At 37.5% G+C, this 16,642-nt stretch overlaps 3 protein-coding genes across 6 annotated transcripts in view; all 3 read right to left on the reverse strand.

The window, feature by feature from the left end:
- Positions 1-4,010, reverse strand: part of LOC128015516 (guanine nucleotide-binding protein G(I)/G(S)/G(O) subunit gamma-12) — a 45,314-nt gene extending 41,304 nt beyond the window's left edge. For 2 of the 4 annotated variants that reach the window (XM_052599396.1, XM_052599394.1), the window contains exon 1: positions 3,689-4,010. The gene's annotated coding sequence lies outside the window, so the exon portion shown is untranslated. Of the gene's footprint in view, positions 1-1,711; positions 1,740-3,688 lie in introns of those variants that run through there. The other 2 variants (XM_052599393.1, XM_052599395.1) reach the window with 2 other exon arrangements.
- Positions 4,011-4,406: 396 nt separating this feature from the next.
- Positions 4,407-7,551, reverse strand: LOC128015514 (protein Dr1). Its single transcript, XM_052599391.1, has 4 exons — positions 7,294-7,551; positions 6,848-7,198; positions 5,730-5,893; positions 4,407-5,585 (listed from the first exon to the last, which is right to left on the reverse strand). The coding sequence occupies exons 2-4, from the start codon at positions 7,065-7,067 to the stop codon at positions 5,439-5,441; spliced, it is 531 nt and encodes a 176-aa protein (XP_052455351.1). The 5' UTR covers positions 7,068-7,198; positions 7,294-7,551; the 3' UTR covers positions 4,407-5,438.
- Positions 7,552-12,625: 5,074 nt separating this feature from the next.
- zgc:109982 (uncharacterized protein LOC553564 homolog) lies at positions 12,626-16,204 on the reverse strand. Its single transcript, XM_052598799.1, has 6 exons — positions 16,108-16,204; positions 15,418-15,579; positions 13,781-13,960; positions 13,485-13,578; positions 13,076-13,259; positions 12,626-12,988 (listed from the first exon to the last, which is right to left on the reverse strand). Exons 1-6 carry the CDS (start codon positions 16,202-16,204, stop codon positions 12,749-12,751), a joined length of 957 nt encoding a protein of 318 aa, XP_052454759.1. The 3' UTR covers positions 12,626-12,748.
- Between the last annotated feature and the right edge of the window lie 438 nt (positions 16,205-16,642).

Raw genomic sequence — 16,642 nt, forward strand, 5'->3', positions numbered from 1 at the left:
CGCGTTAAGTTACAAATTTCAGGAAAAAAGTAATTAGAGTACTCTAACGCGTTACTTTGTAACGCGTTACCCACAACATTGTTGATCAATATTAAAGGGATAGTTCACCCAAAAATCTAAATGATGTCATTAATAACTCACCCTCACGTCGTTCCAAACATGTAAGACCTCCGTTTATCTTCGGAACACAGTTGAAGATATTTTAGATTTAGTCCGAGAGCTTTCAGTCCCTCCATTGAAGCTGTGTGTACGGTCTACTGTACATGTTCAGAAAGGTAAGAAAAACATCATCAAAAGTAGTCCATGTGACATCAGAGGGTCAGTTAGAATTTTTTGAAGCATCGAAAATACATTTTGGTCCAAAAATAGCAAAAACTACGACTTTATTCAGCATTGACTTCTCTTCCATGTCTGTTGTGAGGGAGTTCAAAACAAAGCAGCTTGTGATATCTGGTTCATGAACGAATCATTCGATGTAACCGGATCTTTTTGAACCAGTTCACCAAATCGAACCGAATAATTTTAAATGGTTCGCGTCTCCAATAAGCAATAATTTACAACTGACTTAAGCCGTTTACTTTTTTAATGTGGCTGACACTCCCTCTGAGTTCAAACAAACCAATATCCCGGAGTAATTCATTTACTCAAACATTACACTGACTGAACTGCTGTGAAGATGAACACCGAGCCGAGCCAGATAACGAACAATAGACTGACTCGTTCTCGTGTCAAGAACCGTTTCTGTCAGACGTGTCCGATTCGAGAACCGAGGAGCTGATGATACTGCGCATGTGTGATTCAGCGTGAAGCAAACCGACACACAGAGCGTCTGAACCGAACTGATTCTTTTAAAGATTGATTCTGAGCTAATGTTATGAGCCCAGGTAAACCGAAGGCTTGAATCAAGGGTAATCATCGCCAATGACGCCATTACGTTGAGCGCAAAAGAACCGGTGAACTGTTCAACCGGTTTATTGAATCGAACTGTCCGAAAGAACTACTGGTGATCCGAACACCGATGCAACCGGTTCTTCACTCGTGAACGAATCATTACCTGGCTCGGCTCGGTGTTCATCTTCAGTTCTCTCTTCACAGCAGTTCAGTCAGTGTACTGTTTGAGTAAATGAATTACTCCGGGATATTGGTTTGTTTGAACTCAGAGGGAGTGTCAGCCACATTAAAAAAGTTAACAGCTTAAGTCAGTTGTAAATTAATGCTTATTGGAGAAGCGAACCGTTTAAAACGATTCAGTTAGATTTGGTGAACTGGTTCAAAAAGATCCGGTTAAATCAAATGATTCATTCGCTAACAGGATATGACAAAGGAAAAGAAGACAATGCTGAATAAAGTCGTTGTTTTTGCTATTTTTGGAATAAAATGTATTTTCGATGCTTCAAAAAATTATAACTGACCCTCTGTTGTCACATGGACTACTTTGATGATGTTTTTCTTACCTTTCTGGACATGGACAGTAGACTGTACACACAGTTTCAATGGAGGGACTGAGAGCTCTCGGAATAAAACTAAAATATCTTAAACTGTGTTCCGAAGATAAACGGAGGTCTCACAGGTTTGGAACGAAATGAGGGTGAGTTATTAATGACATAATTTAGATTTTTGGGTGAACTACCCTTTAAGCACAGTCAGCAGCAGGAATTTTAGCCTGCTGTCACTTTAAGAGCTGCATTGATCTAATCCAGGGGTGCCCTACCTTGCTCCTGGCTATCGACTATCCTGCAAAGTTTAGCTCCAATCCTAATCAAACACACCTGAAGCAACTAATTAAGGTTTTTAGGCTCACTTAAAAATTAAAGGCAGGTGTGTTTGATTAGGGTTGGAGCCAAACTTTGTCAGCCAATCGCCAGGAGCAGGGTTGGGCACCCCTGATCTAATTAGTCTCATGTAGCCAGACCTTCAGACTGACGGCTGAAGGTCTGAAATCCATGGCAGCATTCATTAGCCAAGGCCCGCCCATGAGGCCATTTGACCAACATGTCAAACAATCAATCACAGTTCATTTCTTTTAGCATCATGTTTTGCGGTGTGGAATTTTTGCCACAATAACTCACCGGTGTGTAAATCTCTTGGATGTATTTGAAAGATTCTATGCCGCAAACTCTAAATATTTTAAATACTTTTGAAACTCCAGTGTTTAGTTGATCCTGATAAGTTTCCACTTTTGTGTCCTATATGCATCAGACTTTTAGCCAACGGTCTGTGAGCAGGACGAATGAGGCTAGAATCCAATTTACTGTTATGCACGTTTTCATTCTCAACTGTTTACGTTCATATATTACATAACCAACAAGGGTATACATGAATAATATTCAAGCGCCGCGTTTTGACACATTTTTGCATGTATTTGAGCATTTAGGCACGTACCTAAAGATAAACGTTCACTTTACTTGACCGTGTTCTGTTCTGTCTCCGAGCACATCAATTCCTCCTGAGAAACAGTGCAAGTTCTATTTCATGATTTTTAAAAACATGAATACTTTGACTTTGGAGGCCATATTTCAATTAATTGCAAAGCCATTGGAACCAAATTGGAACCACTAATGGGACACTTTTTTAAAGTGAAAATAGTTCACCACAAAATGAAAAGTTTGTATTTTACTCAATCTCATATTGTTCCAAATCTGTATTTTTTTTAAATATATTTGTGTTCCAACAGAAAACAGGAAGTAAAAAGGTTTGGATTAACATAAGGGTAAGTAAATAATGTACAGGAAAAATTGGGGTGAACTACACCTGTTTATTTTCATGAGCTATAAATCCAATTACAAAGGCCAATAAATGAATTAAGCACGTAAGGGTAAAGATTTAAGACCCCACTGCTGACAAGACACTTCACAGGATCAGCAGCCTAGAAACATTCACGCAACCATCACTCTGTTTCAAATGGTATGAAAATACAACATTATTAAAATATTATAGCAAACTTTAAAGAAATAAATACGATATGCCACTGAAAGAACAGACTCAGATTTCTACACTTTTTTCATTTTATGCGAATACCCAGAATACCTATTCAAGTCTAAACTGCCTATGTACTGCCTGCATTTAACAGATCAATGTGCAAAGTCCTTTACAGTACGTTTAAATATCTGGTTCATGTCAGTGATAATGAATGAGCGTGTTCTGGCTTTCTTCCGGATGACATAAACTGTGTTGTTGAACTTCCTGTGGTAAGTCACATCTTGTTGTAGTTATTGCAGAACACTGATGATCAATAACTCATCTTTCTTTCCAAAGCATAAAGAACAGCATAAGAGTAGTAGATCCCATACAGGAATAATGTCTTCATATAACCAGATATAATCTGTCTTAAGGTGACAGCTATATCTCAGCTGATCTTAAACCATTCAAACTGGAAACACATTAATGGCAAATAAACAAATGTACAGCAAATCTTAAGAGCCATTGTAATAATTTTCTGATGGTTGAACATGAGCTCCTTGTTACAGCAGCAATCAAACAAGAGACAGATAATATTGTCTAAAGCCTGATCAAAACAATATCGTACACAAACAAGTCTTCGTGCAACAGCAACAGTGTTAATAAACATTTAACGTTAAACGATAAACGTTATTTACCCCTGCACAGAATATCACGGAATGAGAGTGATGAAGGACACATATAAACGCCTTTAAACATACTGTAAACGTGCAGACATTTTGACACTTACCGTATTTTGGCTCAGTCGGTTTAGTGGAGAGGAAAAAACGGGAATGGAAGGACAACCCTGGTGTGATACTACCAAAACAGACCGACCTGTCGATGGCAGTATATAAAGTATATAAAGTTCGTCTGTAACAACCGTCACCTCATAAACATGTTATTTTTGACTTGAATGCTCTGCAGAATTCTCTATGTTTATTAAACACGGCCAAACTCAGAAACCGATCGACCTTTCACTTCTTCTGTACGCGAAAATAAGGCGGAACGGTGGGAACGCTGGAAGGACTGGAGCGCAACAGCTTCTCTACACGTCCACAGCGGGCAGAGGCAAAGCTTATGAATATTAATTAAGTCATTCTGACGTTGCCTGGTAACTTTCCGGTAGCGTCCGGTCACGTAACCTGATAAATTATTCAGCCAAACGCACTGGGCTACTGGGAGAACGTCAGTTTGCGTCATTAATATTAATATCTCAAACCTTTGCCATAGTCTTAGGAAAGTCTTCGTATCCATTAGGGCTGCAGGAGCGCCATCTATCGACGCACAATAATATAAACACCACCCTGTTCAAAGACACTATTTCCACTTTCATTTTCTGAATTATTTATCTGTTATGCCATTTAAAATATGTCTGGCAATTACTATAATGAACACTTTGTTTATAACATTTGTAATCGATTTTTATTTTCAAATTTTTCATTAAAAAACAACAACAGAACACAGGCTGTCTATAAAACCGGGTGACTTTATTGCTTAGAGAATACAGCTTACAGCTTTTGTAAAGGCATGTGAATACACTTCTCAACTACACCTTACCAGTCATTACGAGATACAAGAATTAACCACACATTCACATCTGCACTTTTACACATTGCACCTGGAAAAAAACCTGCTATCAAAACATTGTACTAAGTGAGATTCGCAGAGCATTTATAGCGCTGTATGCAGCAAAGTGTTCACGTCATACAGAGAGCGAATACCAGGACAGATTTCCAAAGCATATCTGGTGACTGAATTTTTCATAGTTTTTCTATCTTTGGTACAATGACACAGATTCTTATTCTGCACATGTAAATCTTTCCCTTGGAATACTGTTCTGAACACAGGGCAGCTAAAAGCCTATCTACACGATGTTTATTATCTTTACTTGAACTAAAATGAACCAAAAAGCACCATCGTAAAATACAAATCACATTCTCATATCTCACTCAGCAGAACAGAGAAACACAGAAGTGGGGATGAACGGCTGTAAAAATCGCTTTCCAAAAAATGCGTTTCTTTAAGCTATTTTACAAATACAAATATAAGAGAAATACGCAATTGCCTAAAACAGGACGCGATTCAAAACACCGGCTCCTGAATTTAACCAAATGACAATAACACGATGCACCTCATGTCACAGCACGTGTCTTAATGTTCACATAGGGTGTAACTTATGGCAACTGGCTTCAAATAAATCCAAAACAAATGAGAAAAAAAAGAGGGATTTTTGAAAGCTAATGATTCTAGTTAACAAGTGAATCAAGGCAAACATAGCAACAGATCACAGGAGAACACCCATGATTGCTCCTAAACCGACAGTATGAATTTATACTGCTGATCTGGGATTTAAAAGTTTATACAGAAGAAAACACTGCAGAGGTCCCTCTCTGCAAAGGTTACAGAGGACAGAGAGTGTGATCGAAGCCGTACATGTCTGTAAATATATATATATATATTTGTCAATCTATCTGTGTGCTTGAAAAGCCTGCCAGGAGTCACATGTCATCCTCTTCATCTTCATCCTGGGAAGATCCGGCCTGCTGAGCAGCGCTGGCTGAAGCGGCCGCTAGCTGTGCCTGCTGGGCGGCCTGCTGCATCTGTAACCACTCCTGCTGAGCCAGCTCGGCCTGCTGCTGCCGTGCCTGCGAGACACATCAGCAGAACTGATCAGAAGAGCCACCTCAAAGCACAGCGTTCAGGTTGTTACGCAATACAAGGCACAAGAGCGCAAAGCTGATTTCAGCCGTTTCATGCTTTTAAAGCGTCCCTTCAGGGATTTTTTTTACCTTGGCAAATAACTCCTGCTGTTGACGGAGAAGTTCTTCCTCGGGTATGCCAAGGTTCTCTAGTCGAGAGCTGGCTTTCCTCCGTTTAAGTGCTACTGTCTTACACTCTTGCAGAACGTCTTTTACTTCTGCGATATATGACCCAAAACCTAGACTTTCAAGGGCTGAGGAGAGGAGAAAAAAAAACGATCTCTGTTACGACGTTACGTATCTGTTGGAAATGAAATGTACAACCAGTGAACAAGAAATCATCATCTTCATACTGTAAACCTTTATCGTGACTGTTACACATTCACATCTATCTTCTGTGTAGTTTAAATGCATAATTAATGCTAAAACACTGAATTAATCTTTAGAATAATCTGAATTAATCAGAAAGCATTGAATTAATACAATCCAAGACTTTAAAGGTAACCTAAAAGGTTGTAGGTTCAAACCCATAAAGGGCCATCAGTGCAATCCCCACTATGAATTTGATAAACATATTTAAAGGAATAACTCAATTTACATTATCAGGTTTTGTGTTCCACAGAAGAATGAAAAGCATACAGGTTTGAAGCAAGTCAAACCATTTTCATTTTTAGGTGAATTCCACTTTAAACCAATCTAAGCCAGTTCAAGGTGGTCCCCAAGAAAGGCTAAGCTGGACATCAGCAAGTCTTCAAGACCGAGCAGCTGAAAAGTGCCCCAAACCTCTTTAAAAAACAGTCAAACGATTAGCCAGACCAGGGGACAAATGTGGCCAAACTAATGAAGTCTGGACATAACAGCTATGTTTTTGAAACTGGCCCCTGGAAGAGCAGATAAGACCAGCAGAACACTTTAGGCTGGTTTAAGATCATGAATTAGAAATGTTCAATGAGCCGATGAGTGAATGGTGACCGAGGCTGACAGTCCCTATCACTCAGGCAAACATCTCATTTTGTGATCATCTGAAGCAAGAAATATAGGGTTTGGAACAACATGAGGGTGAGCAAATGAAAGAACGTTTATTTCAAGTAAACTACCCTTTAACTCAAGTTTTCTGCGCAAGCTTTGAATACAACCCTCCATCATTCATCCTTCTGATTAATTAGCAGTTCCTGATCTCAAAAGTCATCCAGAAGTGCCATCCTCACCGTTTATAACATGTTCTGGGGATATAGTCTTCTTCTCGGATTTATTGCAGATCTCGTTGGCCTCGGATGAGACGAGGTGAATGAACTCTGTGCAGCAGTTCACCACCAGCTCTCTGGCGTCGTTCGCCACTCGCACATTGGGAAGGGTTTCTTTAATCATTTTATTGATCGCCGCCCTCGGGATCGTCAGGTCATCGTCGTTGCCCGATGAAGAGGCCATGAGGGATGAGCTGCCGAGGCGCTTCCAGACGAGGAGGTTAATGCGTTGTTAATGATAAAACAGCCACAGAGGCGGCTTTGTGTGGAGCTTCAAATGATGCGCTCGGTTTCTTATAGCAGATCACTAAAACACTGTCAGAGAGAATGCATGCTTTTGAATATAGTTTTGAACTCAAATCCAGGGAAAGAGGGTGAGTGTTTGACCAGAGGATGAGAGGAGTCGGTACCTTTCGGTTGATCAGTTTACGCTGACTCTCCACATCCACACATCAGTGCTGCTTCTGCTGCTGTTCCTGTGCACGTCTAGAATCATGATTCAGCTCCGATCGTTCATTCTCAAGCTGCCTGGATAAACTAACAGACGCAGCCAGCGTTCGGCCAGAGCGGATTTTTTTTTTTAAGCATGAAGTTCTTAATTCATTGCCTCAACCACTCCGTTAGCGATCAACTAAATGAACCCTACAATGCAACACTCCCGGATATCCGGCGATTCTTCTGCTTGTTATTGTATCCGGGGGTTGCTCGACACTGCCGCTTGCTGTACGAACCCCAAATTACGAAATTTGATCTCATTACCTACAGCAAATCGAAATCTTTCAAAACATTATATTGTATATACCCCTGACATTTTGTATAGAAAAAGTACAAAACTTAAATTGCAAGCACAAGATTAGGGTAAGTTATGTGGTACATAGTTGAGGGTGCAAGTATCCAGTTGTTTGAGGCTTGTGTTTATGGTTTTCTTCCTTTTCTTTTTTTTTTCTACAGTATGCATGACCTCACCATCATGAACTGTACTGAAGTGCCAGGGACTGTCCATGATGCATGTATCCCGAGGGAGAGAACTGTATACAGACTTCCAGACTGATCAGGATCAACTTTTTTTTCTTTCTTTTTTTTTTTTTTTTTTTTGATTCAAAGGTACCCTAATCCTACAAAGAGTTGTAAACAACTACTGACAAATAAACCATTCATGGATGACTGGATTTAATCAATTTTCTGATTTCTTTCTTTTTTTTTTTTTTTTTTTTTTTTTTTTGAAAAACCAATTTTCAATAATGTATCTAAAAAGATCTGAAAATCTGATCAATCAATTTACTTTTGAACGGCTTATAAAATAATTTCTACTGTTTTTTAAAGATCATCATGACATGTACCAGTGCAATGCACTTTTTGAGAGAACTGGCCACAAGGTGATGCTATAACAAGTGATTGATTTTAGATTTGTGTGTATAATGCAGAAGCTTTATTCAAAGCATTTCTTTTTTCCCCCTCCCAATCCTCAAAGGCAACATTAACATTTTACATTAACATTGACTACAATGACTTCAATACACAAACTAAAAATCTTCAAATCAAGATTAATTTACTTCAGAAGAAGCTCTCAATCAGATTGATGTTTTAATCTGAAAGTAATTTAGAAGAAGCTTTTATCCAAAGCGACTTATAAATGAGGACAATAAAAGAAGTTAAAATGTACAAAAGAGCAACAATATGCAGGTGCTTCTCAAAAAATTAGAAGGTCAAGGAAACGTTCACTTATTTCAGTAATTCAACTCAAATTGTGAAACTTGTGTATTTAATAAACTACTTCAGTCTGTGTGCATTGAATTTAAGTCTTTGGTTCTTTTAATTGTGATGATTTTGGCTCAGACCAAAAAAAAAAAAAAAAAATAGTGAATTGTTGGCCTTCTGGAAGGTATGTTCATTTACTGTACATGTACTCAGTAGGGTAGGGGCTCCTTTTGCTTTAATTACTGCCTCAATTCGGCGTGGCATGGAGGTGATCAGTTTGTGGCACTGCTGAGGTGGTGTGGAAGCCTCGGTTTCTTTGACAGTGGCTTCAGCTCACCTGCCTTTTTTATCTCGTATTTCTCATTTTCCTCTTGACAATACCCCATAGATTCTCTCTGGGGTTCAGGTCTGGTCAGTTTGCTGGCCAGTCAAGCACACCAACACCTTGGTCATTTTACTAACTTTTGGTGTTTTGGCAGTGTGGACAGGTGCCAAATCCTGCTGGAAAATGAAATCACCATCTTCATAAAGCTGGTCAGCAGAAGGAAGCATGAAGTCCTCCAAGATTTCTTGGTAAACGGGTGCAGTGACTTGGGTTTTCAAAAAAGCAATTGACATTAAATCATAACATTGCACTTCAAGAAACTTGGGCTATGAGCTTCTCCACTCTTTCTCCAGACTCTAGGACCTTGGTCTCCAAATGAAATACAAAACTTGCTCTCATCTGAAAAAAGGACACTGGACCAATGTCTTTAGACCAGTTATTCTTCTCCTTAGCCCAGGGAAGATGCCTCTGATGTTGTCTGTGGTACAAGAGTGGCTTAACAAGAGGAATACAACAACTGAAGCCAAATTCCTTGACACGTCTGTGTGTGGTGGCTCTTGATGGCTTGACCCCAGTCTCAGTGCATTCCTTGTGAAGTTCACTAAAATTATTGAATTCAGTTTGCTTGACAATCCTCATAAGGCTGCAGTTCTCTTGGTTGGTTGTGCATCTTTTTCTTCCACACTTTTTCGTTCAACTCAACTCTCTGCAACATGCTTGGAAACAGCACTCTGTGAACAGCCAGCTTATTGGCAATTCATTTTTTTGACTTACACTCCTTGTGAAGGATCTCAATGATTGTCAGATACCATTTTGAAGGCTCAGGAAACCTTTGCAGGTGTTTTGAGTTGATTAGCTGATTGGCATGTTCCCATATTCTAATTTGTTGAGATAGTGAATTGGTGGGTTTTTGTTAAATGTGAGCCAAAATTACCACAATTAAAATAAACAGACTTAAACTACTTCAGTCTGTTTGCATTGAATTTATAATATACATCAGTTTCACAATTTATTTCAGGAATTCAACTCAAATTAACTTTTCCTCGACATTCTAATTTATTGAGAAGCACCTGTATATATACACTTATAGCTACACACAACATATGTTTCAATGCTGACTATAAAAAAATAAAGTAAAAAAATATATATATATATATATATGCCTACTTTTACTTTTACTCCGCTACATTTCATAATCAAAATGAATACTTTAATTTCCCCAAAACATATTTGTTACTACCACAAATTAGTCAGAAATCAGAAGAACACGGACTCGAGAAAAGCAGGTTTGATGAATCAGTGGTCTGGTGTTTGCAAGTTAGACTCCTAAAAAACACCTTTGCTCACGTGCAAACCGGTGCGCCGCGCGCGCAAATGGTCAGGGTATATTCTGGCAAACCGTTTACAAATCACGTTTCTTAATCAGCAAAGCAATCTGTGGCACACGCCTCTATGGGTAAACGGTTTGCCAGAATATACCCTGACCCCACATCCACGGACGATTTCATTTTCCACTCAAGTCGAGTCTGGGTTGAATCTCAATGACTCACTCATTAACAGTAACTTTGCTGTCACCTACATGCGGTTTTATTTTAACATATTATTAACTATTATATATATATATATATATATATATATATATATATATATATATATATATATATATATATATATATATATATATATTCATTTTTTTAATAATTTCAAATATCAGTATTCATGCATTCATGTCCCCTCTGAGATATATTGGCTCCATAAACTGTGTAAATACTTCTAAATGTAATTTCAGATTCATAATCCACAAATGAACTTTGTGAATTCTATATCTTTTTTTTTTAGAATTTTTTAATTTTTATTTTTTTATTTTTTTATTCAAATAAAATATTTTCATAGGCTACTTAAAGTACAATAAATGTCACATACTTTAAATTTTTTACTCAAGTAATATTCTAAACTTCAACTTCTACCAAAGCAATTTTCTGGTTAGATAGGCTACTTTTACTCGAGTATGGCATTTAGGTCGTTTTTGCACCGCTGCACAGATAACAGCAGAACTATTATGAAAATTTTGAAAACTTTTATAGCAAACTCTGTGATTTAGACTGAAAGACTGTACAATGTTTTGTATTATGCAGATTTGCTTTATTCATATATATAATGAAATGATCTTAAACAGAACTGGAAAAACAGGTCAGTTGTCCTTAGAGGTACTGCAGGAAACAAGTTTATTGTGTCCTTTAAATCCTGAGCTCACGGTTGATTAACTTGTGTGTGATTATCAGAGCCAACCCGTCAATGTTGACAGATTTAGCAGAAAACTGCATAGTGTATGATGGGCACAGACTATGATGGGCTTCAGACTATGATTCCACCCAGCTGGAGGATATCAAACATGTCTGATATATTTCTTTGAGAACAAACTGTTTTTATTTGTCTAGAATGTTCTAGTAATGAGGCACACTTGGAAATCAGGTAATAATGCTCAGTTATGTAATGTATGATGCCCAGTTTTTCTGTGTAACCATTTACAAGTCATCAAGTGTTTGATGGCTGGTGTTTTAAAACTCAGACTTAACAGTGAACACAAATACATTCTCAAGAGTGCGTCGAATCAAAGAAAGAAACACCATGAAAACAGATGCTAAGAAGCAACTAGCATTGCTACCTACTGACTGTTTTTCTCTTTCCTCTTTCTCAGGAGGCTGCTGTACTTCAGTAATGCAGAATTGATGGTAAATAAAATAAATTATAATATGTGTTGCAAAGATATTACAGCTGTATTATGGCCAGGGGTGTCCCATCCTGCCCCTAAAGGGCTACCATCCAGCAGAGTTTAGCCAGAGATATTCCTTTAAATTTTGAGGAGATACTAACCTTCGCATCTCTACCACTGGCGAAAGCATCAGTCGTCTTGGATCACATTATCATAGGGGTCTCCAGCCCTGCTCCTAGAGAGCTACCATCCTGCAGAGTTCAGCTCAAACACACCTGAGCTAATCAAGGTGTTCAGGGTTACTTGATATTTCCAGTTCCCTTGAACCCTGTGACCATAGTTGCTTTTGAGAAATGCACCTTAGGACAGTAACAAGAGCACTGCTGGAGATCCCTATATTATGTTGATTCATTAAGCAATAAGTGGTTTCCTCACAAAGTCAGTTTATTCAGCATGTGAAAGCCTCCATTGACATCCTTTAAGAAAAAGCTTTGTTTCTACCCCAGTGTAACATAGCGCTACACTCATTTTTTGTTAACCTTGGATGTTTACTTTAAAGTGGCCCTGGTTTAGCTTCAGCACCTATTAAACACACCAGCTAATAAAGGTCCCTAGGATCACAAGAAATTTCCAGAAAGAGATGTGATGGCACTAAATTCTGCAAGAAAAAAATCCCTCAAGGAGAAAGACTAGACGTCCCTGCCATGCACGTGTAATTTCTTCATAATTATTTTTTATTTATTTAGCCATATTACTTCTACATTTCCATTTAGTGATATGGTGTGATGTATCTCACGTGTTTGTCAGTTGTATTTTTAATTTATAAATTATGTTATAAGTATATTAAATATGATACTATTTATATAATATATATATATATATATATATATATATATATATATATATATATATATATATATATATATATATATATATATATATATATATATATATATATATATATATATATATATATATATATTATTTTAAAGTACTATAAGTTGTTGTATGGCTATTTACATACCCTGAACCGAAAGGTAAGGTTGTCCATTTACTTTGGGTAAATTAACCCAGTTAAACTGCTTAACCTGTTTTCTGGAATAGCCCCAGATCTCCTGCAGAACATTCTTTAAGAGGCATTCTTCTCTTTGCCCAGAGTAAAGCTCTTACGGCTTCTCCAGCGCAGAAGCTTAAGGAAATTGAGACTTGCATTGAACACCTTGTCATGTTCAAACACCATTTTATAGAAGGTTTCAATGGGAAGGTCACCATTTGGATCTGCATATTTTAGGGTGGTCATGGGGGTGTACAGACTGTTAGTCTGATGCCGAAATGGTGGGTTCTCCATGGTGATCACTTTGAATGTGTGCTGGTTATAAAAGAAACAACATATGGACTGTTAGCCATTCGGAGGAAAAAATAAAACAACAACATTTCTCATGCACCTGGGTTGTACCTCTGCAACATCCTCTGGAGTTTGTCCAAGACTCTGGAATATCTGGTTGTAATTCTTCAAGTAGATGTTGGTAAACATATCTGCTGTCACTTTATCAGCTTTGGAGAGGTCTATCTTCGCACCTTCTTCATACACCTTACTCTCAAACTCTGTGATGACGGGTCCTGGTTCAATGAGGCTGATACTGCACCGACGCAAAGACAATATGCATACAATTACAACTTAAATGTGAGTGTCAATGATTTCAAAATGCTGCAATATATTATCATGAACAAGCAAACTGAGCTCTTTTAAACTTGTGAACTTTGAGTAGTTTTAGTCATAAAAACTACCACAGGAAAGACAAGGGTAGTGGGGTATTTGGGACAATTAAATGCTTGGACCCCTACGTATAAGTGCGATCACTTACTTCAGATTAAATCTCAGAGCTTGAACTGCCAGACTTTCACAGAACCCTTCAACAGCAAACTTGGAAGCAGCATAAATGTCATTAAACAAAATACCTGTGTACATGAACACAACAGTGATTAGAGATGGTAAGCCCTGTTTCAATCCTCTCAGAGCTCGTTTAGTCATGGTTGTTAATCCTATAAGTATCTAAGTTGGACCTCTCACCCACTGGTATAATGAGCTCAAATGCAAATATCAGCTTAAGAGAATCGGGCATTAATGAAAGCTGGTTGTTGTCCGTTTTAAACAACTCACCCTGAATCCCCATCACACTGCTGATTACCACTATGTGGCCACTTTTCCTCATCTTCATACCAGGCAGAATCTCCTTCAAGAGTCGCACAAGCCCGAAGAAGTTAGTGTCCATGACAGTTTTCATCTCATCAATGCTTTGACACTCAATGGGGCCAATCATTCCCATTCCAGCATTACTAACTGAAATACAGAGAACCAAAGAGTAGTTTAAAGAATGCTGATTCTTGGATAAACTAAGCAAATCATGAAAAGTTTTTAATATTGTATTTTTTTTTTTCTTATCTGCAACTTTAAAAGCATTGTGTATTTTTTGATCGTATCTCATAAACTGCTGGGATTTTCCTTCACAGTTCACAACACATCCGGTAAGAATCAATTGTGTGGGTAATGATACTTTCTGAGAAATCAGAGGTGAATGGCCAGGCAGATTAAAGCTAACAGGAAGGAATTGAATTACGTTGTGTTAGATTGCTATGCAGTAGAGCAATGCTGGATGAAAATGTTGAATCTAAATGTTGTAGTCTAAGTGGATAGAACTGAATGTGCAGCAACTGCACTATGTTATAAAGTCTGCATAGACCAGAATCTCTGATTTCCCCAGGTTCTTGTTATATCCATGCCACAAAGAAGTCATGCTGTTTTTTTTTTTTTTTTTAATGAAAAGCAGGACTTCTGTTTACACAGCATATTACAACATATTAGGGCATTTCACACTACCTAGTGTCATTCTAAAACCCCGGGTAAATAGAATCCTGGGCTATCTTGCTTTATGTTTCATACTGCTCATAGGCTACTTCCCCTAGGGTTCAATACCCAGGATTTATTATTAACCCCTGGTAAATTATGAACAGTGTGAAACAATAAAGTCACATACTAACTATACATGTTAAAATAAAGTAGACTAATACTGTTTGTGTGCACTTTAAAACAAAGCATGATAAGAAAAGTCCTGAAACTTCCACTGCCACAACTCCAATATAAATAATGTAAATAAAATATACAATTACATTTTCAGAAAGCAGATACTTTGCGGTCAAAATGAGCCTGAAATGCAAAATAATAATCTTGATTAGTGATGGTAGCTAAAGATCCATTTCTAAAAGCATAAACATAAATTGGAAAAAAATAATTTGAAAAGTTGTAATTTCTTTATTTTGATCTGTGTGCTATTGCAGTATAGTTACAATTTACTTTTCATAGTGTGAATTATTTATTTATTTACATTTGGTGAATTGTAGGCCTATTAATAAACTAAAGTAAGTTCGATCCTTAAACATCATTGTAAATAATTATTTATTTATTTATTATTATTTATTTGTGATCAACTTTTTTTGTAATTTCTAATGATGATATTAGTATATGGAAACCACAACAATTAAAAAAACGTTTCACTGAAGTAGGAAATGTCCTTGGTTTTCATTTCAGAAATCTGGTCACCTTCGTTTAGAATGAAGATAATCCGGGGTTAAGGGCAGTGTAAAAAGCCCTGCGTGTTAAGATTAAGTCCATCTCCACCTTAAAGTATATCAGGGCGACCTGCACGTAGTATGCAGGGAAAAGAGATATTATTATGGCCACAAAAGTGAAATCATTGCGTTTGTGTTTTAATGTAAGAAATTCATCTAGGAAACCCTTACTGAGAATGTCAACTCTGCGCATCGGCAGGTTGTCCACACAGGCTTTGATAGAATTCTCATCGCACACGTCGAGCTGCCTGATCTCCAGGGTCCTGCCTAATGTACGACCTGCTGCCTCCACCAGAGCTTCACTTTTAGCCAGGTTCCTCATGGTCGCATACACTGAAAAAGCCAAAACATTTAGCTGAACTTTGATTTGAACTAGTCTGCTAATAAGTGGTTTCAGCTAAAAGATGGAGAACATAGTCGTCATTTAATGAAAGTTACTGAGATACTCACTTTGAGAAAATCTACAAGCAATATCAATTCATTTAGTTGAATACAAAAAAAATAAACCCATGTGAAAAAAAAAGATTTGAAAATGAATTTGAAGACTATTTCCCTTTTTACATCATCCATGTGCACATTAACATTTGTTAAACGTGTCCATGTCTATCTAATTTAGCACACTAATTCATGTCACAATTGTCCCAGGGCACTGTAGCATGGGGTAGCAAAATAACTTATTGTCTCAATAATATTGGAAAATAGGAATCTATCTAGGTTTTTGAAATTTTGTCGATAAACAGAAAATAGCATCCTTTGAAAAAAAAAAGGCAGACAGTACAATGAAAAGCTAGCATTTTACAGCAGTAGGTGTACTTGGTTTATCCCACCATTATACTACTATAGATAACTTATGGGCCTTACCCATAAACCTCTTCTTCTCATCTTTGGCGAGACGAACCGCAAGTGCCAATCCAATGCCAGAAGAACAACCAGTGATCAGTACAACCTTCTGATTCATGGCTGCTTTCTCTGATGATACGGTGGGACAGAGAACAAGAGACAAATGAAGGCTAAGGAGAACTGGAAAGAAGATAAAGAGACCGAATGAGGGAGAGCTTGAGAGATGAGCTAAAACTCTTGCTAATCCAAAGCATAAAGACTCAGCAGAATGATCCACGTGTCGCTATAGTCTAGACATGTGGTGGGCAATATGTAACATTAAGACTGCTGGGACACAAGGTCTATACAGAACCACTGTCATCTGAAAGAAATATCTGATAAAACACAACATCATATACATATCATTCAAGGTTTATTATGCCATTAAAAAATACAGTAATGTTGTGAAATATCATTCTGATGTGCTGATTTGGTGATTAAGTAACATTACTATTATTATCCCAGAATGATAGTTTGTCTAAACATGATCATAATTTTTTTTTCTCTCAGGAAGTTA

The sequence above is a fragment of the Carassius gibelio genome, chromosome A6 (assembly GCF_023724105.1).
Source record: "Carassius gibelio isolate Cgi1373 ecotype wild population from Czech Republic chromosome A6, carGib1.2-hapl.c, whole genome shotgun sequence".
NCBI classification, from domain to species: domain Eukaryota; kingdom Metazoa; phylum Chordata; class Actinopteri; order Cypriniformes; family Cyprinidae; genus Carassius; species Carassius gibelio.